This window comes from Pseudophryne corroboree, chromosome 6 (assembly GCF_028390025.1).
Source record: "Pseudophryne corroboree isolate aPseCor3 chromosome 6, aPseCor3.hap2, whole genome shotgun sequence".
Lineage (NCBI taxonomy): Eukaryota > Metazoa > Chordata > Amphibia > Anura > Myobatrachidae > Pseudophryne > Pseudophryne corroboree.
Window position 1 is genome coordinate 560,154,060 of NC_086449.1, and position 23,243 is coordinate 560,177,302.

The 23,243-nt window shown below is 43.1% G+C and overlaps 1 protein-coding gene across 3 annotated transcripts in view; it reads right to left on the minus strand.

Annotated features, from left to right (window-relative positions):
• The window catches only part of CFAP54 (cilia and flagella associated protein 54), a 736,502-nt gene that overhangs the window by 373,355 nt on the left and 339,904 nt on the right, over positions 1-23,243 (minus strand). For all 3 annotated transcript variants that reach the window (XM_063927747.1, XM_063927746.1, XM_063927748.1), the window contains exon 35: positions 3,812-3,966. In XM_063927747.1, coding sequence (XP_063783817.1) covers positions 3,812-3,966 — 155 coding nt within the window. The remainder of the gene's footprint in view (positions 1-3,811; positions 3,967-23,243) is intronic.

Below are 23,243 nucleotides of genomic sequence, written 5' to 3' on the forward strand. Positions count from 1 at the left end.
GATTTGTGCAAACTTATTAAAAATAAAAAATGAAGAACTCACATGTGCATAAATATTCACAGCCTTTGCATTAAGCTCAAAATTGAGCTCAGGTGCACCCTGTTTCCACTGATCATCCTTGAAATGTTCTTACAGCTTAATTGGAGTCCACCTGTGGTAAATTCAGTTGATTGGGCCTGATTTGGAAAGGCACACACCTGTCTATATAAGGTCCCACACTTGACAGTGCATGTCTGAGCACATACCAACCATGAAGTCAAAGGAATTGTCTGTAGACCTCCGAGACAGGATTGTCTCGAGGCACAAATCTGGGGAAGGGTACAGAAAAATATCTGCTGCTTTGAAGATCCCAATGAGCACAGTGGCCTCCATCATCCGTAAATGTAAGAAGTTTGCAACCACCAGGACTCTTCCTAGAGCTGTCCGGCTGTCTAAACTGAGCGATTGGGATAGAAAGGCCCTAGTCAGGGAGGTGACCAAGAACCCGATGGTCACTTTGTCAGAGCTACAGCATTCCTCTGTGGAGAAAAGAGAACCTTCCAGATTAACAACCATCTCTGCAGCAATCCACCAATCAGGCCTGCATGGTAGAGTGGCCAGACGGAAGCCAATCCTTAGTAAAAAGCACATGGCAGCCCGCCTAAAGTTTGCCAAAGTGCACCTGAAGGACTCTCAGACCATGAGAAACAAAATTCTCTGGTCTGATGAGACAAATATTGAAATCTTTGGCGTGAATGCCAGGCGTCATTTTTGGAGGGAACCAGACACCGCTCATCACCAGGCCAATACCATCCCTACAGTGAAGCATGGTGGTGGCAGCATCATGCTGTGGGGATGTTTTTCAGTGGCAGGAACTGGGAGACTAGTCAGGATAGAGGGAAAGATGATTGCAGCAAGGTACAGTGACATCCTGGATAAAAACTGCTCCAGAGTTCTCTTGACCACAGACTGGGGCAACGGTTCATCTTTCAGCAGTACAACGACCCTAAGCACACAGCCAAGATATCAAAGGAGTGGCTTCAGGACAACTTCTGTGATTGTCCTTGAGTGACCCAGCCAGAACCCAGACTTGAATCCAATTGAACATCTCTGGAGAGATCTGAAAATGGCTGTGCACCGACGCTTCCCATCCAACCTGATGGAGCTTGAGAGGTGCTGCAAAGAGGAATGGGCGAAACTACCCAAAGATAGGTGTGCCAAGCTTGTGGCATCATATTCAAAAACACTTGAAGCTGTAATTGCTGCCAAAGGTGCATCAATAAAGTATTGCGCAAAGGCTGTGAATACTTATGTACATGTGATTTCTTATTTTATTTTTTTTCAATAAATTTGCAAAAATCTCAAAAAAAACTTTTTTCATATTGTCATTATGGGGTATTGTATGTAGAAATTTGAGGGGGGAAAAAGTAATTTATTTCATTTTGGAATAAGGCTGTAACAACAAAATATGGAAAAAGTGAAGCGATGCGAATACTTTCCAGATACCCTGTATATGCAGTGAATCTTAGCCTCATGTATTCATAAAACAATATAAATTAGCAGACTGCTAAAGTGACTTTTAGTAATGTTTAATGGCAGTTTATTTAAAAATGGGAATAGTTAATATAAATCAGGATGTCCGCATGTCTTAACAGGTAACTTCCCAAGTTGTGGTGTCATCCTGATGTTCAAGCTGTTGGTATTAATTCATAAAATCTTTCCTGATTCCCTCTGTTACCTATTCTTGTGTGCATTTCCCCAGCTTCCCCAATCACCCTAACATATCTGTCAGCCGTCCTCTCAATCCTCTCCTCTGAAGCTGTGTACACACTACACGATTGTCGTGCAATCATGGTACCTGCGACCACTCTGCACAGCTGAATTGTGTGGTCACATCCCCCATCTGATGTGCTGCAAAACAACGTGGTTATATTGTGCCATTGTACATTGTGAAGAATACACGCTGGCACAATATAAATCAATGCATCGTATTAGCCCATCGCCGAATCATCAAAGTGTTTACCCAGCTTTTTACTCCAACTTGCTCAGCACCGCCACTTTTTACAATCCGTTTGCCCTGTCATTCTCTTTTGTTTGCAAAGGTCCAATAGTCTTAATCATGGTTATTTCTCATGAACTACGTTGGTGTCAAGCTTCTGTTTCCCCAGAGTTCTCTGTCATAATTCTTGTCCTGCCTCAGTACGTGATGTGAATGTATTCAGCTGCCCTTCAGTTTCATTAACAAGCAAGTAGTATCTTCCTCCCCCATCTCATCATAGACTGTTCTCCCATCACTATCAGAATCATTTTTTCAATAAGTTGCCCACAGCAACCAATCAGCTTTTACCTATCATTTTATAGAATGTACTTGATATATGGTAGCTAGAATCTGATTGGTTGCTGTGGGCAACTTCTCCTCTTGTTTATTGTTTAGGAAGCTTGACAAATCTCCCCATATGTATATTCATTTCAATTTCTCTGATGCCCTTCCCAAATTATTTATATTTCAGAGCAACAGTGAATGGGTGCTTCACACTTAAAGGTTACAGAAATGGGGCACTGCACTATACAAGGGGCAACCAACACTAGGCAAGGCCCTTTCCTCGTCATCACACCACCTGATAAGAAAGCTGATCTATGTGTTTTTCTCCTGTAGTCACAAAGGAGGAAAATATACAAAGGAAATATGATTTGTAGCAATAGTCTATACACATTACTTAATGTTACTTGGTTAACACAGAAAAAGATAATGCACCTTGCCCAGATCCAAGCATCCACCCTTGGAAATCAAGTACATGTATGGGTATAATTCAATGAAAAGTTCTAAGAGCACTAGACAAGAGCAGTGGTTCCCAAACCTTCTTGAATTACTGCGCCTTAGACTATCAGCATTTTTTTCCCCCAGCACACCTAGGATGAATTTAAAAAAATATATATATTACATAAAGTAAATTGTGCCTACCTGCCATCCTTAGGCTCAGTTATGTGGTGGTGTACAGTGGTTGGGGATGGAATCCTGGCGGCCAGGATCCCGGCGGTCAGTGTACTGACACCAGGAACCTGGCCTTCAGAATGTTGGCAGCGGGGCGAGTGACAGAAAGCCCCTTGCGGGCTTGCATCACTCGCCACGGTGCAGGCTTGGTGGTTCGCTGCGCTCGCCATAGATTCTGTTCCCACTTTATGGGTGTCATAGACAACCACGAGTGGGAACAGCCCTGGCGCAGCTGTCGGTATTCTCGGCGGTTGGGATCCAGGCATCGGAATTCTGACCGCCAGGATATTAACTACATCCCATGTACAGTTGTGCTTCTGATTGTCCACATTATGATTGGCAGCCATAAGCACTGGTTTTGCCTCTCACTTTGATCATAAATAATTTGATTTGGCCCTTGACCACCAACCCGAGGCACCCCTGGAAGAGCCTTACGGCACCCCAGGGGGCCTAGGCACACAGTTTTGGAACCACTGCACTAGCATATTACAAACAAGTAAAAATACCATTTGTTTTATCTAGAACGAATAAATTCCCAAATGACTTTCATTAATTATTTATTAATTCTGAATGATTAATTAATAAATGTCACCTGTCAAGTGTATACAAATGATGGCTAGCTGTAATTTACAGATATTTTTAAGTGATCTCAAAAGCAGCAAATGGTGAAAGGCTTGTTTTTTTCAAAGCACTCGCTGTGCAGTGTCTTAGTGTTGAAGCTATTACACAGACAATTTGCAATTCAGTGGAGGCATTCTGAGAATACAATTACAGTGCTGCATAAATGCAAAAACATTGAAAAATATTGGACACTGTCGCTTAAATTTATACAGTGTTTACCAGTGAGTTTAGCATCTGGTCGAAGATCTAGTTTAAGTGAGGGATGAAGGTGACCTGGGCTAGACATTTGTTCTTTTGCCGCATTTGTATTTGTTGCCATGACTACAGTGCCAGCATGATGCAAAGTGAATAATTCGGGATCCAGGACTCTGTAGCTGCACAAACGGAGAAAAGACAAATGTAAAGAACCAAAACAAATGTTTCTTGTGAGCAATTCATTTAGTCACAACAATTTGAATAACGGCAATTTTCCACTTACCTAGCAACTTGAAGCAGGTACAACTTAGCTGTACTATGAAAAAATCTGCCTTTACAATGCAATATTCTAGAAATAACGAGTATCAATGTTTATAAGGAGGAGTTGGACTCATAGCTTAATCTTAAAATAGTTAAGCTGATGCAGAATTTCACTGGTAATGTACCCAAAGCTATCAGCTAGTCATAAATAATAGAGAGAATTGCAAATGTGAAGTTATGAAACTACTATTAAGACGAAAAGCCGTCCAACTTTGCTTAGTACAGTGATACAATCCTAGTGGACAACACATAAAGGGTGGAATAGTGTTTGGAATGGTTTGTTGACATTTATAATGTTAATAATCATAATCTAACTTACAGCATGTAGACAGGTACTCCATGTCGACAGAGTATATGTCGAAAATGCACGTCGACACTGCCATAAAGGCTACATGTTGACACCTAACTCTACTGATAACCATTTATAATGTTAATAATCATAATCTAAATGACAGCATGTCAACAGGTACGCCATGTTGACAAAGTATAAAGTTGACATATTGACATCTAACCCTAAAAATTGTATTGTCAGCTTTATGACTATATAGACATGTCACGTCACTATAATTATGTGGAAATAGTGCAGGTGTTGATATGTAGTATTTTGTATTGTAATCATGTCGACATGTTAAAATGCAACATTGTGGTCAACGTAATGACAGTCATTGCTGATATAATAACTGCATACCTACTAGTGAAATTAATTAAAATGTATGTGAAATGACCCAGGCTAATCAGATATTAGCTGCTGCTATGTAAGCTACAGTATATGCACTCTCACTGTGTTCCTGCTCTACACCAGGCCACTGGGACTAAAGCATTAGGAATTTGTAGAATGTTAGTATAATATTACCACAAGTTTTAAAACAAATGTGACTCAGTGCAAGTAAAAAGACTGTTATAACGATAATATGAAATTAATTTAATAATGAATTTATGTATACAATATCGTAACAGATTACTGTTAAAAACAGGTACCGTTAGTTAACTAGATAAAAATAACAGTTCAACACACTGTACAGCAAAGCATACACATTTTATGCTGATTCTCCTCATAACAACTTTTTGAACAACCGACACACCACTGTTTTACAGATTTCTCATCTACATTATCACTAACACCTTGGGGAGAAATCTTTTGTCAAGTGAAACTTTTTCTGCCTCTTTTTGATTTCTCATAAAAAGTAGATCAATAACTTGAGCTCTCGTAGCAAATGTAATAGCAACCAGAAAAATTCCAATCTGACCAAAGTAATTGGTTTAAACGTAGGTTGTGAAGATTCATATTGAGTTCCCAGGAGAGATGGGGAAAACAAGAAGACCATTTTCTAATAAATATCCTAATAACAGTGGTTAAACCTGTGTGCAAATCTGCTCTCTTGGTGCCGTGTTTATTGGTTGTGTCACACAAAAAAGTCTATTTTGTAAATTACATGTAGTACTTGGAGAAGAATGACCCAAAAGTGATGTCCTAGACATGCATGATAAAACAATATGAGAGTGACGGGATGTAGTAATGTGACGGTCAATGGGCCTAATTCAGATCAGATCGCAGCAGCAAATTTATTAGCTAATGGACAAAACCATGTGCACTGCGGGGGGGGGGGGGGGGGGGGGCAGATATAACATGTGCACAGAGAGTTAGATTTGGGCGTAGTGTGTTCAAACTGAAATCTAAATTGCAGTGTAAAAATAAAGCAGCCAGTATTTACCCTGCACAGAAACAAAATAACCCACCCAAATCTAACTCTGTCTGCACATGTTATATCTGAGGAGGAGTGCAATGTTATATCTGAAGAGGAGCGCATGTTATATCTGAAGAGGAGTGCATCTTCTCCTCAGTGTAGTGACCACGGTGAGATGACATCACTGCGAATATGTGACCCTGCGCAACCCAATGTGTTCAATGCCATGGTGCTGTACGTCCTCAGAGAAGAGACTACCTAATACCACTATATTAATATAAATACAGCTGTAGTAATATAAATATGCTGCTATAAATATCCCCCTAACAGTTTGGGGGAAGATAGATAGATAGATAGATAGATAGATAGATAGATAGATAGATAGATAGATAGATAGATAGATATCATATATTTCTATAATTAATACTGTTCTGTATCATTTTCTTCAAGGTCAGGCAAAAGGCCAGTTATGCACAATGGCAATAGCCCTGTACATAAAAATTAAGTGTAAAAGAATGTCTGAGGCAGATACAATGCCACAATATTGAATGGTCATTTCAAAATCCTAACCCTATCAACGTATGTGTTGCGGTATGACTACAAGTTAGTTGATCATGTAAGGCATACACTGTATTAAGGATAGGGGCAAAATACCTCCAAAACCATGTATGAAATAGAATAATAATTACATGAAACATCTGGATGAAATCTCTTCCGCTGAAGGTGTCACCAGAGCTAAATTTTCATAAAAATACAGCAACTGAAATACTCACTTACATAACATAATAAAAGGGGACATTTACATGGCAAAACACTGTGGAATATATTGATGCTTTTTCTCTTCATACAGTATAGTTCAACTCTGAGGGGGAAATTCAAATGTTATCGCACCCCCAATCTCCCATCTAAAGTGGGGTAGCGAGCTAAAATTAACTTGTCGGGCCTGTCTGCAGTAGAGATGAGCGGGTTCGGTTTCTCTGAATCCGAACCCGCCCGAACTTCATGGTTTTTTTCACGGGTCCGAGCAGACTCGGATCCTCCCGCCTTGCTCGGTTAACCCGAGCGCGCCCGAACGTCATCATGACGCTGTCGGATTCTCGCGAGACTCGGATTCTATATAAGGAGCCGCGCGTCGCCGCCATTTTCACACGTGCATTGAGATTGATAGTGAGAGGACGTGGCTGGCGTCCTCTCCATTTAGATTATAAGAGAGAGAGATTTACTGGAGTTTAGGACTAGGAGGAGTACTGTAGAAGTGTAGAGAGTGCAGAGAGTTTACTAGTGAGTGACCACCAGACAGTGCAGTTTATTTAATATATCCGTTCTCGCCTGAAAAAAGCGATACACACAGTGACTCAGTCACATACCATATCTGTGTGCACTGCTCAGGCTCAGCCCAGTGTGCTGCATCATCTATATAATATATATTATATATCTGTCTGACTGTTATAGGTTATAGCAGGAGCCAGGAGTACATAATATTATATAGTGAGTGACCACCAGACAGTGCAGTTTATTTAATATATCCGTTCTCTGCCTGAAAAAAGCGATACACACAGTGACTCAGTCACATACCATATCTGTGTGCACTGCTCAGGCTCAGCCCAGTGTGCTGCATCATCTATATATATTATATATCTGTCTGACTGCTCAGCTCACACAGCTTATAATTGTGGGGGAGACTGGGGAGCACTGCAGTGCCAGTTATAGGTTATAGCAGGAGCCAGGAGTACATAATATTATATTAAAATTAAACAGTGTACACTTTTGCTGCAGGAGTGCCACTGCCAGTGTGACTGACCAGTGACCTGACCACACTGACCACCAGTATAGTTAGTAGTATACTTATATTGTGATTGCCTGAAAAAGTTAAACACTCGTCGTGTGACTTCACTTGTGTGTTGTTGTTTTTTTTTATTCTATAAAAATAAAACTCATTCTGCTGACAGACAGTGTCCAGCAGGTCCGTCATTATATAATATATAATATATACCTGTCCGGCTGCAGTAGTGATATATATATATTTTTTATATCATTTATCATCCAGTCGCAGCAGACACAGTACGGTAGTTCACGGCTGTGGCTACCTCTGTGTCTGCACTCGGCAGGCAGTCCGTCCATAATTGTATACCACCTAACCGTGGTTTTTTTTTCTTCTTTATACATACATACTACTACGACATCTCTTTATCAACCAGTCTATATTAGCAGCAGACACAGTACAGTACGGCAGTTCACGGCTGTGGCTACCTCTGTGTCTGCACTCGGCAGGCAGTCCGTCCATAATTGTATACCACCTAACCGTGGTTTTTTTTTCTTTCTTCTTTATACATACATAGTTACATAGACATCTCTTTATCAACCAGTCTATATTAGCAGCAGACACAGTACAGTACGGTAGTTCACGGCTGTGGCTACCTCTGTGTCTGCACTCGGCAGGCAGTCCATAATTGTATACCACCTAACCGTGGTTTTTTTTTCTTTCTTCTTTATACATACATAGTTACATAGACATCTCTTTATCAACCAGTCTATATTAGCAGCAGACACAGTACAGTACGGTAGTTCACGGCTGTGGCTACCTCTGTGTCTGCACTCGGCAGGCAGTCCGTCCATAATTGTATACCACCTAACCGTGGTTTTTTTTTCTTTCTTCTTTATACATACATAGTTACATAGACATCTCTTTATCAACCAGTCTATATTAGCAGCAGACACAGTACAGTACGGTAGTTCACGGCTGTGGCTACCTCTGTGTCTGCACTCGGCAGGCAGTCCGTCCATAATTGTATACCACCTAACCGTGGTTTTTTTTTTCTTTCTTCTTTATACATACATAGTTACATAGACATCTCTTTATCAACCAGTCTATATTAGCAGCAGACACAGTACAGTACGGTAGTTCACGGCTGTGGCTACCTCTGTGTCTGCACTCGGCAGGCAGTCCGTCCATAATTGTATACCACCTAACCGTGGTTTTTTTTTCTTTCTTCTTTATACATACATACTACTACGACATCTCTTTATCAACCAGTCTATATTATTAGCAGCAGACACAGTACAGTACGGTAGTTCACGGCTGTGGCTACCTCTGTGTCTGCACTCGGCAGGCAGTCCGTCCATAATTGTATACCACCTAACCGTGGTTTTTTTTTCTTTCTTCTTTATACATACATAGTTACATAGACATCTCTTTATCAACCAGTCTATATTAGCAGCAGACACAGTACAGTACGGTAGTTCACGGCTGTGGCTACCTCTGTGTCTGCACTCGGCAGGCAGTCCATAATTGTATACTAGTATCCATCTCCATTGTTTACCTGAGGTGCCTTTTAGTTGTGCCTATTAAAATATGGAGAACAAAAATGTTGAGGTTCCAAAATTAGGGAAAGATCAAGATCCACTTCCACCTCGTGCTGAAGCTGCTGCCACTAGTCATGGCCGAGACGATGAAATGCCAGCAACGTCGTCTGCCAAGGCCGATGCCCAATGTCATAGTACAGAGCATGTCAAATCCAAAACACCAAATATCAGAAAAAAAAGGACTCCAAAACCTAAAATAAAATTGTCGGATGAGAAGCGTAAACTTGCCAATATGCCATTTACGACACGGAGTGGCAAGGAACGGCTGAGGCCCTGGCCTATGTTCATGGCTAGTGGTTCAGCTTCACATGAGGATGGAAGCACTCAGCCTCTCGCTAGAAAAATTAAAAGACTCAAGCTGGCAAAAGCAGCACAGCAAAGAACTGTGCATTCTTCGAAATCCCAAATCCACAAGGAGAGTCCAATTGTGTCGGTTGCGATGCCTGACCTTCCCAACACTGGACGTGAAGAGCATGCGCCTTCCACCATTTGCACGCCCCCTGCAAGTGCTGGAAGGAGCACCCGCAGTCCAGTTCCTGATAGTCAGATTGAAGATGTCAGTGTTGAAGTACACCAGGATGAGGAGGATATGGGTGTTGCTGGCGCTGGGGAGGAAATTGACCAGGAGGATTCTGATGGTGAGGTGGTTTGTTTAAGTCAGGCACCCGGGGAGACACCTGTTGTCCGTGGGAGGAATATGGCCGTTGACATGCCAGGTGAAAATACCAAAAAAATCAGCTCTTCGGTGTGGAGGTATTTCACCAGAAATGCGGACAACAGGTGTCAAGCCGTGTGTTCCCTTTGTCAAGCTGTAATAAGTAGGGGTAAGGACGTTAACCACCTCGGAACATCCTCCCTTATACGTCACCTGCAGCGCATTCATAATAAGTCAGTGACAAGTTCAAAAACTTTGAGTGACAGCGGAAGCAGTCCACTGACCAGTAAATCCCTTCCTCTTGTAACCAAGCTCACGCAAACCACCCCACCAACTCCCTCAGTGTCAATTTCCTCCTTCCCCAGGAATGCCAATAGTCCTGCAGGCCATGTCACTGGCAATTCTGACGAGTCCTCTCCTGCCTGGGATTCCTCCGATGCATCCTTGCGTGTAACGCCTACTGCTGCTGGCGCTGCTGTTGTTGCTGCTGGGAGTCGATGGTCATCCCAGAGGGGAAGTCGTAAGCCCACTTGTACTACTTCCAGTAAGCAATTGACTGTTCAACAGTCCTTTGCGAGGAAGATGAAATATCACAGCAGTCATCCTGCTGCAAAGCGGATAACTGAGGCCTTGACAACTATGTTGGTGTTAGACGTGCGTCCGGTATCCGCCGTTAGTTCACAGGGAACTAGACAATTTATTGAGGCAGTGTGCCCCCGTTACCAAATACCATCTAGGTTCCACTTCTCTAGGCAGGCGATACCGAGAATGTACACGGACGTCAGAAAAAGACTCACCAGTGTCCTAAAAAATGCAGTTGTACCCAATGTCCACTTAACCACGGACATGTGGACAAGTGGAGCAGGGCAGGGTCAGGACTATATGACTGTGACAGCCCACTGGGTAGATGTATGGACTCCCGCCGCAAGAACAGCAGCGGCGGCACCAGTAGCAGCATCTCGCAAACGCCAACTCTTTCCTAGGCAGGCTACGCTTTGTATCACCGCTTTCCAGAATACGCACACAGCTGAAAACCTCTTACGGCAACTGAGGAAGATCATCGCGGAATGGCTTACCCCAATTGGACTCTCCTGTGGATTTGTGGCATCGGACAACGCCAGCAATATTGTGTGTGCATTAAATATGGGCAAATTCCAGCACGTCCCATGTTTTGCACATACCTTGAATTTGGTGGTGCAGAATTTTTTAAAAAACGACAGGGGCGTGCAAGAGATGCTGTCGGTGGCCAGAAGAATTGCGGGACACTTTCGGCGTACAGGCACCACGTACAGAAGACTGGAGCACCACCAAAAACTACTGAACCTGCCCTGCCATCATCTGAAGCAAGAAGTGGTAACGAGGTGGAATTCAACCCTCTATATGCTTCAGAGGTTGGAGGAGCAGCAAAAGGCCATTCAAGCCTATACAATTGAGTACGATATAGTAGGTGGAATGCACCTGTCTCAAGCGCAGTGGAGAATGATTTCAACGTTGTGCAAGGTTCTGATGCCCTTTGAACTTGCCACACGTGAAGTCAGTTCAGACACTGCCAGCCTGAGTCAGGTCATTCCCCTCATCAGGCTTTTGCAGAAGAAGCTGTAGACATTGAAGGAGGAGCTAACACGGAGCGATTCCGCTAGGCATGTGGGACTTGTGGATGGAGCCCTTAATTCGCTTAACAAGGATTCACGGGTGGTCAATCTGTTGAAATCAGAGCACTACATTTTGGCCACCGTGCTCGATCCTAGATTTAAAGCCTACCTTGGATCTCTCTTTCCGGCAGACACAAGTCTGCTGGGGTTGAAAGACCTGCTGGTGACAAAATTGTCAAGTCAAGCGGAACGCGACCTGTCAACATCTCCTCCTTCACATTCTCCCGCAACTGGGGGTGCGAGGAAAAGGCTCAGAATTCCGAGCCCACCCGCTGGCGGTGATGCAGGGCAGTCTGGAGCGACTGCTGATGCTGACATCTGGTCCGGACTGAAGGACCTGACAACGATTACGGACATGTCATCTACTGTCACTGCATATGATTCTCTCAACATTGATAGAATGGTGGAGGATTATATGAGTGACCGCATCCAAGTAGGCACGTCACACAGTCCGTACTTATACTGGCAGGAAAAAGAGGCAATTTGGAGGCCCTTGCACAAACTGGCTTTATTCTACCTAAGTTGCCCTCCCACAAGTGTGTACTCCGAAAGAGTGTTTAGTGCCGCCGCTCACCTTGTCAGCAATCGGCGTACGAGGTTACATCCAGAAAATGTGGAGAAGATGATGTTCATTAAAATGAATTATAATCAATTCCTCCGCGGAGACATTGACCAGCAGCAATTGCCTCCACAAAGTACACAGGGAGCTGAGATGGTGGATTCCAGTGGGGACGAATTGATAATCTGTGAGGAGGGGGATGTACACGGTGATATATCGGAGGGTGATGATGAGGTGGACATCTTGCCTCTGTAGAGCCAGTTTGTGCAAGGAGAGATTAATTGCTTCTTTTTTGGGGGGGGGTCCAAACCAACCCGTCATATCAGTCACAGTCGTGTGGCAGACCCTGTCACTGAAATGATGGGTTGGTTAAAGTGTGCATGTCCTGTTTTGTTTATACAACATAAGGGTGGGTGGGAGGGCCCAAGGACAATTCCATCTTGCACCTCTTTTTTCTTTTCTTTTTCTTTGCATCATGTGCTGATTGGGGAGGGTTTTTTGGAAGGGACATCCTGCGTGACACTGCAGTGCCACTCCTAAATGGGCCCGGTGTTTGTGTCGGCCACTAGGGTCGCTAATCTTACTCACACAGTCAGCTACCTCATTGCGCCTCTTTTTTTCTTTGCGTCATGTGCTGTTTGGGGAGGGTTTTTTGGAAGGGACATCCTGCGTGACACTGCAGTGCCACTCCTAGATGGGCCCGGTGTTTGTGTCGGCCACTAGGGTCGCTAATCTTACTCACACAGCTACCTCATTGCGCCTCTTTTTTTCTTTGCGTCATGTGCTGTTTGGGGAGGGTTTTTTGGAAGGGACATCCTGCGTGACACTGCAGTGCCACTCCTAGATGGGCCCGGTGTTTGTGTCGGCCACTAGGGTCGCTAATCTTACTCACACAGCTACCTCATTGCGCCTCTTTTTTTCTTTGCGTCATGTGCTGTTTGGGGAGGGTTTTTTGGAAGGGCCATCCTGCGTGACACTGCAGTGCCACTCCTAGATGGGCCCGGTGTTTGTGTCGGCCACTAGGGTCGCTAATCTTACTCACACAGCTACCTCATTGCGCCTCTTTTTTTCTTTGCGTCATGTGCTGTTTGGGGAGGGTTTTTTGGAAGGGACATCCTGCGTGACACTGCAGTGCCACTCCTAGATGGGCCCGGTGTTTGTGTCGGCCACTAGGGTCGCTTATCTTACTCACACAGCGACCTCGGTGCAAATTTTAGGACTAAAAATAATATTGTGAGGTGTGAGGTATTCAGAATAGACTGAAAATGAGTGTAAATTATGGTTTTTGAGGTTAATAATACTTTGGGATCAAAATGACCCCCAAATTCTATGATTTAAGCTGTTTTTTAGTGTTTTTTGAAAAAAACACCCGAATCCAAAACACACCCGAATCCGACAAAAAAAATTCGGTGAGGTTTTGCCAAAACGCGTTCGAACCCAAAACACGGCCGCGGAACCGAACCCAAAACCAAAACACAAAACCCGAAAAATTTCAGGCGCTCATCTCTAGTCTGCAGCAACATTTGAATACTGCCAGCGGGTGGGACAGGGGGCGGGTGGGGGGCGGAGATTTGAATCTCGCCTTGACTGTCACCCTTCTATCCTGCATGTCAATTATGCTGCTCCACCGGGTGACCAGCAAACATGCCTTCACTTACACCTCTTCCTCTGCCACCCTTCTCCTTTTTTCCTACCCTAATCATATTTTCTGTGTATTACTCCAATACATGTTCCCAAGCACATTAGTTGATACAATCAGATTATAAAGATGACATAATATATATCTACTACTATGAACGTTTTACATTTTTTACAATTTGGTTATTCTATAACGGTCATTAATGGGGTTGCAGGTCTTCGCCTGTCTGAGATCACTTCTGTCACAGTCACCTCTCTGCTGCAGAATTCAGGCACTGAGCACACTGGTATAATTCTACATACATCATGTAACTGTGGCAGAGATGCAAGCTTACAGTACGTAGAACACGTATTTCTGCAACTGTACACAAACCACTTGCTAGTGCAACATGTTTCATCAAACAGTGGGGGAGGTGGAACTGTACAGTGGTAAACCAGGTAGGTTGCAACCTATGACTTTCCAGATTTTGTGTATGACAAGCTCTAAAGTTGTATGTTACTTGAAACTGTACTTTAAGAACAATCTACAATAGAACCAGCCCTCTTTGACTTGTTTATACGTCATATTTAACTAGAAGTGTAAAAAAAAAAACAGAATTGACAAATTATACCCTTGGTTGTGCAAATTACAGCACAGTGGCAAAGTGGTTAGCATTACAGCTGCTCCACAGAAATGAGATCACGAGTTCAGTTCCTGAGTAAGGCCCTATCTGTGTGGAGAGTGCATGACCTCCCTGTATTTGAGTGGGTTTCCAAAGGGTACTGCAATTTCCTCCCACACTCCCCAGACACATTGGTGCTATAGGTTGACTCGATTATGACTAAATGAACCTTAGTGTGTCTGTGTTAGAAAATGTAGAGCCTGATTCTGAGGTGGATGCACTTTGTACAGCAACCGTGTCTCTGTATGAGAATATGCAATAGAAGAAGCATTGAGTCACTTGCGTGAACTTTGTGTATCTGAGTAACTCTCAGGTTACTTAGAGTGGCAATACTGTTCATTATGCTGATGCCAGAACATCTGGCCTCCCCACCCACAGAAAACAGGGGCTCCGCCCACCACCACTCCAAAATGGTAACAGCCTGTCAATCGGGGGGCACTGCGTGCAGCCACGCACTATACCCATTCTGAACATGCACGGAACAGGTCCTGTGTATGTGCACCCACCCCAATGATCGGGTTTATGTACATCTCCGCATGGACTAATAAATGACAAATATTCTCTGTACGTCATAATTTCATTGACACAATTAATCTTAGAATATTCAGCACTGCATTATAATCAAATCACATTGCAATACTATAGGAAATGCCGTGATGTAAATAAGAACATTAATGTACTAATATTTTATATTAAAAAAGTACCAAGTAATGCGTCTTACATTTGTGAGCACTGTTGTTCATTTCCACACTAAGCTACAAGCTTTGTCACTGTACTAGTCTTCTTAATTTCATACACATGATTAAAGGATTTACATATAAATGAACATTAACAGTTTGATCTGTACCCCACAGAGTATTACTTAAAAGTAAATCTAGTTGAATTAAAAGAAAATATATAAACATAAGTTAGCATTTATTTTTCTAATTTGTGGAATAAGCAGTGAAATCCAGTGATGATACTGCTTGTTCTCAGAAACTTTCTAGGAATAGTTTATAGCGTGATTTGGCCTTCAATTTAGGTGAACAAAACAAAACAAAACAGATGTACTGTAAAGGTGCTTTGTGAGTTTGAAAACAATTTTGCAAGAAATCCCAACTGTTTTTTTTTATAAGAAAATATAGCAATTTTTAGTAATCTTTAAATAGGAAACATAAAATCCCTTTCTATAGTGAAATAGACCTTCGCACTAGCAAAGTATAGCAATTAGAGATCGTTAGGAGTTACTCTCATTCAGTATGCTGGACATAAATATCACACAAGTCTGTCAATGAAACTTAACAAATGTTGGCCATATATTAGAAATAATTAAAATGTTGTTTTTATGGGAAACGGGTACACACAGTGGGGTATCCAATTACCCGCAGTAGACGACCGTGTGTAATTGTATCGCCGGGGGCTATCCTATTAGCCCTGATGCAGTGCCACCCTCCTACCCCCAACAATGCCGGCATTTATCGCAGATTATGTAACCGAAGCATAATCCGCGATAATCAGCTGCGGGGCCGCAATAATCCTAATTGGATTCCGCGATAATGACCATCGGTCATCAATCGCAATATCCGTCCATTTTCACCCACCGAAAAAGGATTGAATATAAATGGATACCCCAAATAGTCTTGGCTAAAATATTTATCAATATTATTGTTGTTTTAACACAGATATGGCAGATATGGCTTTTAATATTACATACAGGGCGGTATCCTATTAGCTGCGGTAACTTACAGCAGCTACAGGTGTCGCTGGGGGCTTTCCTATTAGCTCCAATACACCTGCGCGAAGCACAGTTTATGAGGGATTTTGTTTCACCTGCCTCAGGAAGGCAAAATTAAATCCCCAGAAATAGCAGTGTTTTCAAGCTAAAACGGGCTATTTCTCACGAAAACACACAGGTTTCACAGAACCTGTGTTTTCGGGAGAAAGGGCAATTTTTTTTACAGACTATCTAATTGGATAGCCTGTAAATAAAAAATTTGGTGAAACATCAGGAAAAACTGCAAAAAACAAACATTTTTCACAACCAATGTTTTATCACGGCTATTAGGATACCGCCCACAGTGTATACAGGTGGCGGGAACATAAATGTAGCAGCAGAAGGAAACTAAAATGAGCAATACAAAAAAGTGCATACTGTAATTGAAATAGTTTGGGTACAGTATGTGTTTTAATCATGTCTTACCATGTCTGCCTGACCCATTGTTTTACTGTTTATATTACATTTAATTATATTAAACTAGACTTAATAATTTAATAGCTATAAAATAATTGTATATCTATTATAGGAGCCCATTTTAAGGTTGAAAGGTTAACACCAGCTATTGTGTTTGACCTGCCAGTGAATTTAGACTTCTGTAGCTATGAATAGACATTCTGTTAAATCCAATGGGCCATATGCAATTGCGGTCGAATTGACGAAAATGTTGAAAAACGGGGATGTCTTTACTTGCAGTTAATGAATTATAATTTTCAGGCGGTTTGCTCTAATTCATGTATTGCACTACAACCCACCTTTCATCTGACCTAGCTATTGTCTCGAAAACTGGAATGCAGGTTTTACCGTATTAGCTAACTGAACCAACAGAGATCAAAGGATGTCAATGCACGGGCTATCTGCTCTCTTAGAGGCAGCTACAAAAAGCAATGTTCCTGATTGAAAACAATTTTTCAGAGGTATTTAAAATGGTACCATCCCCAGGACACGATGTGCAAGAAGAGCCCATCCTGGCAATGAGAAAAAGTAAAGTAATTGCTTACGCGATCACTTCCTCGTTTGGACCCATCTGGCTGTGAAGTAGTTGTGATGGGCATCAAGTTCAGCTACAGCTCACCGTAGAGGTATTGGAAGATCCTTCGCTGGCCACACTGCTCCATATGAAATCACACTCTTCCACATGCCCCTTAGATACCATCAGACCTATCTAGATGCTCCATATAAGCCTCCAGAACCTGCTCTCCCCAAAAAATTCCGCCTGCTTTTAAGGCTGCTTCAGAAATGTATCTTTGTACAAGTTAGCTTCTATCCAATTTAAGTGGAAGTCATAGAATAATATGGCTTGAAATAAGGACATATTATGGGGGTATTTCTGAATTTAGATATGTAATATCTATTTTCTTGCTACTGCAGAAACAATTATTAAAATTTCTTACTACCATGTAACAGTCTGGTGGACAGGTGAGTAACTCCCAGAATCACCCATTTTGCTGTCAATGGGATATCACCAAATAGGTAATAGGTAAATAGCAAAATGCCACACTTGTTGCCAAAAGTTAGAAATGAGGGGACAATCTTACATTCAGTGTACCAATGTGGCATCCAGCACAATACACTTGGGACAGGTCTCTGTGTCTGATAGGTTCATTATGAACCAATGTGGGGAGAGATAATCATTGCGATATACTGTATATTCCACAACATTTCTCTATACATACTAGAGGAGAGACTGTGTATTGGGTATGATAATGCTTTAAAAAGCTGTTGTAAAGTAATATAAGAAAAAGTAATCAATCAGGAGGACAGCCCCCTGCTAATAATCGCATGGTTCATAGGAACGTGCAAAAGTTTGTAATGGATCAATATGGCTTTTTATAGCTGCTAGAGGTGTAAACATTGTTGGCGCAGATGTACTAAGTCTGGAGAAGTGATCAAAAAAGTGATAAGTGGAAGGTAATAACGCATCGGCCAATCAGCTCCTAACTGTCAAGTTACACACTGGAATTGAAAAATAAAAGGAGTTGACTGGCTGGTGTGTTATCACCTTCCACTTATTAATTCTCCAGGCTTAACACATCTCCCCCACTGTGTCTAAAGCGTTGGACCAATCAAGGGGGGGAATGTCTGACCTCTGAACCTATATAATGTTGGGCTTGTAAAAGTACAAAAGTCTCAGCAGTGTTTATAGAGAGGAGGGGACCCGTGTGCAGACTTTGTGTGTGGGCCCCCTCCTCTCCTGTAGCCATCACCGCCGCTGCTAGCGCTCTCAGCGCTGAGACTCTGGCACAGTGCCAGAGTCTACAGCGCATGCCCAGGACTCCGAAAAATGGGCGCCGTGCTATTTTTCCGGAGTCCTGCGCATGCGCTGTAGACTCTGGCACTGTGCCAGAGTCCCTGGCGCTCAGTGCGCTAGCAGCGGCGGTGATGGCTACAGGAGAGGAGGGGGCCCACACACAGTCACCGATGGACGCCGGAAAGATAAATATAGAAGAAATAGGTGCAGTGTGTGCGGTGTGGGCCCCCTCTGGACCCAGGGGCCCGTGTTCACCGCATACACTGCACCCATTATAGATACGCCAGTGAAAAGTCTGTTTACATTGGATGGTATATTTATCCACAATAGACTGTATCTGGAAAAGTGTTTTAGTATTAGCATCCACCAACGCCCAAAGAGTTGCAATAACAGTAGTATACCAGGAGTTAAATGGTATTGCAGTTTGACCATTTTGAAATTCTGAGTTGGCAACTAGCGGTGACAAAAATGAATGATGGCCACTGAAGCCCAAACAGTGGGGTAAATTTACTAAGATTCGTAATTTCCGAAAAAAGGTCAAAGTTCAATCACGAATGACATCGACAGTGTAAAACTGCAACTTTTTGAATTGATTACGATGGATTTACTAAGCTGTCGTATTCGGGTTTTTCTTTGCTTCCGATGTCGATGTCATTCGTTTTTTTTTACCTATTTTTACGGCAGTGATTAGCAAAACACTGCCGGTTTTTTTTACAATCAATCTCGGCCGGATCTGTGTGATCCGTGCTGGGGTTCTTATTTTTTTTTTTTTTAATTAAACAATGTAAAATCCCCAAAAAAAAATGCGTGGGGTCCCCCCTCCTAAGCATAACCAGCCTCGGGCTCTTTGAGCCGATCCTGGTTGCAGAAATATGGGGACAAAATTGACAGGGGTTCCCCCATATTTAAGCAACCAGCATCGGGCTCTGCGCCTGGTCCTGGTTCCAAAAATACGGGGGACAAAAAGAGTAGGGGTCCCCCGTATTTTTAAAACCAGCACCGGGCTCCACTAGCTGGACAGATAATGCCACAGCCGGGGGTCACTTTTATACAGTGCCCTGCGGCCGTGGCATCAAAAATCCAACTAGTCACCCCTGGCCGGGGTACCCTGGGGGAGTGGGGACCCCTTCAATCAAGGGGTCCCCCCCCCCCAGCCACCCAAGGGCCAGGGGTGAAGCCCGAGGCTGTCCCCCCCCATCCAATGGGCTGCGGATGGGGAGGCTGATAGCCATTTGTGATAATGAAAAGATATTGTTTTTAGTAGCAGTACTACAAGTCCCAGCAAGCCTCCCCCGCATGCTGGTACTTGGAGAACCACAAGTACCAGCATGCGGCGGAAAAACGGGCCCGCTGGTACCTGTAGTACTACCACTAAAAAAATACCCAAAAAAACACAAGACACACACACCGTGAAAGTATAATTTTATTACATACATACACACATACATACATACTTACCTTATGTTCTCACGCAGGTCGGTCCTCTTCTCCAGTAGAATCCAAGGGCTACCTGTTGAAGAAATTCTACTCACCAGATCCAGTGGTCCAGGCTCCTCGGCAAATCCAGGGATAATCCACGTACTTGAATAAAACAAAAAAACGGTTGCCCGACCTCGAACTGAAAGGTGACCCATGTTTGCACATGGGTCACCTTTCCACGAATGCCAGAAACCCACTTTGCCTTCTGACTAAGTGGGTTTCTTCAGCCAATCAGGGAGTGCCACGTTGTAGCACTCTCCTGATCAGCTGTGTGCTCCTGTCCTCACTGACAGGCAGCACACGGCAGTGTTACAATGTAGCGCCTATGCGCTACATTGTAACCAATGATGGGAACTTTCTGCCCTGCGGTTGACCTAAAGTGACGTCACCGCTGAGCAGAAAGTTCCCAGCATTGGTTACAATGGAGCGCATAGGCGCTACATTGTAACACTGCCGTGTGCCGCCTGTCAGTGAGGACAGCAGCACACAGCTGATCAGGAGAGTGCTACAACGTGGCACTCCCTGATTGGCTGAAGAAACCCACTTAGACAGAAGTCAAAGTGGGTTTCTGGCATTCGTGGGAAGGTGACCCATGTGCAAACATGGGTCCCCTTTCAGTTCGTGGTCGGGACACCGCTTTTTTTTATTTATTCAAGTACGTGGATTAACCCTGGATTTGCCGAGGAGCCTGGACCCATGGATCTGGTGAGTAGAATTTCTTCAACAGGTAGCCCTTGGATTCTACTGGAGAAGAGGACCGACCTGCGTGAGAACATAAGGTAAGTATGTATGTATGTGTGTATGTATGTAATAAAATTATACTTTCACGGTGTGTGTGTCTTGTGTTTTTTTGGGTATTTTTTTAGTGGTAGTACTACAGGTACCAGCGGGCCCGTTTTTCCGCCGCATGCTGGTACTTGTGGTTCTCCAAGTACCAGCATGCGGGGGAGGCTTGCTGGGACTTGTAGTACTGCTACTAAAAACAATATCTTTTCATTATCACAAATGGCTATCAGCCTCCCCATCCGCAGCCCATTGGATGGGGGGGGACAGCCTCGGGCTTCACCCCTGGCCCTTGGGTGGCTGGGGGGGGGGACCCCTTGATTGAAAGGGTCCCCACTCCCCCAGGGTACCCCGGCCAGGGGTGACTAGTTGGATTTTTGATGCCACGGCCGCAGGGCGCTGTATAAAAGTGACCCCCGGCTGTGGCATTATCTGTCCAGCTAGTGGAGCCCGGTGCTGGTTTTAAAAATACGGGGGACCCCTACTCTTTTTGTCCCCCGTATTTTTGGGACCAGGACCAGGCGCAGAGCCCGATGCTGGTTGCTTAAATATGGGGGAACCCCTGTCATTTTTTTCCCCATATTTCTGCAACCAGGATCGGCTCAAAGAGCCCGAGGCTGGTTATGCTTAGGAGGGGGGACCCCACGCAATTTTTTTGGCAAAAATAAGCACTTTCCCACCCCTTCCCACTGATATACATGCACGGATCTCATGGATCCCTGCATGCATCTCAAATCACGGGAAAAAAAAGCAGGTCTGTTTTTTTTAGGACTTTTTTACGAGTTGTAATTTTTCACGGCAGTGTTTTGTGTTTTTTTGCTTTGCACTTCTTAGTAAATGACCGAGATTCATATCTAAACAGGCGTAATTTGACCGATGGTGTATTCATTCGTAATTTTTTACCTGAACTAGCAAAAAATTACGAATGCCCTCATCACTGCCGTGATTAGTGTTTAGTAAATGACCGAGATTAACCGAGATGACACTTTGAAGAAAAAACGGCATCTCGGTCAAAATCGGGAGCTTAGTAAATATACCCCAGTGTATGGTAAAATGGGGAGTTCTTGTTTGAGACTGTAAGGAGGAGTGTAAATGCTAATAAAATAATGAGGATTGGTCTGGTTGTGTGATTGTGTGGAGATTCCAGCCATGGACATACCATGTGCGCGGGAAGTTTATGCCCCAGAGGGCGAACTCATTCTATGTTTTTTATTCTGCCAGATAAATTTGCAAAAGTCGCTATAAATGAATTTCTCATCCGCTTTAGACAACAAAACAGGCAACATCAGTAGTGGATAAAGACGTTTTGGAAACATAGTTTTTAGAGATGTGCAGGTTCGGATTTATACGGTTCTTAACGCCAAAATTAACACAAGTTCGGATTTATCTGGATTTTTCTTATTGGCTATCCAAAACACGTGACATTTGAGAGCCAATAAGATGCCGTTTTGAGATCCAGGTAAATACAAATTCACACAACTCTAATCATTTTGATTAAATGTATCCTACCTAAGTATGATAACATTAACTGTTACCCTACCAGATCATACCGAGATTATATAAACCATGGATTTTTACTTTAGATATATTCGCAAATATCTGAGAGATTTTGGAACCAAGGAAATACAGAGATATTTTCTTATCAATGTAAGTGGATTTTGGATTATATAAATAAAAGCAAGTAATCAGCGAATGTCCCCAGTTGAATGCCTCAAAAAAAATAGTCCACGACTGTAATATTCACAAAAGGGGTCTTAACTATGTTGATTAATAGAGGGGGAAGGGGGCACCCTTGCCTGGTTTCCCTAGACATAATAATGGGGTAACTATGTACTCAATTAATGACCAGTGTAAAGTTATTTTAAGATTTGGGAGAATGTATGCCCAAAAGTTCGGATTTCAAAGATTTTCAGCAAGTGGTTCCAAGACACTGGTGCAGATATACTAAGCCTTGGAGAGTGATAAAGTAGAGAGAGATAAGCGCCCAACCAATCAGCTCCTGTCATTTAAAGAGCATTAGGGAGGCTTGTCCCGATAGGCTTGTGTCCATTAATTCAAAGGACATTATTCAAAGGACAGCTACAATTTTAAACATAATTATGACGTTACACTGACGTAAATAGATATATAAGTCACATCTTCAACTGATATCGATTGTGAAGTGACTCCTCCTTTATCCTTCTCTTCAACAGGTAATTTCATCTACTACCCTCCTTCAGAACATTTCAGCCAAATGACTGCTTGTGAAATTATACTTGCTTAGGTGATTTCACCTACTACCCTCCAGCAGAACATTTCAGCCAAATGACTGCTTGTGAAACTATACTTGCTTAGGTGATTTCACCTACTACCCTCCAGCAGAACATTTCAGCCAAATGACTGCTTGTGAATATATACTTGCTTAGGTGATTTCACCTACTACCCTCCAGCAGAACATTTCAGCCAAATGACTGCTTGTGAAACTATACTTGCTTAGGTGATTTCACCTACTACCCTCCAGCAGAACATTTCAGCCAAATGACTGCTTGTGAAACTATACTTGCTTAGGTGATTTCATCTACTACCCTCCAGCAGAACATTTCAACCAAATGACTGCTTGTGAAATTATACTTGCTTAGGTGATTTCATCTACTACCCTCCAGCAGAACATTTCAG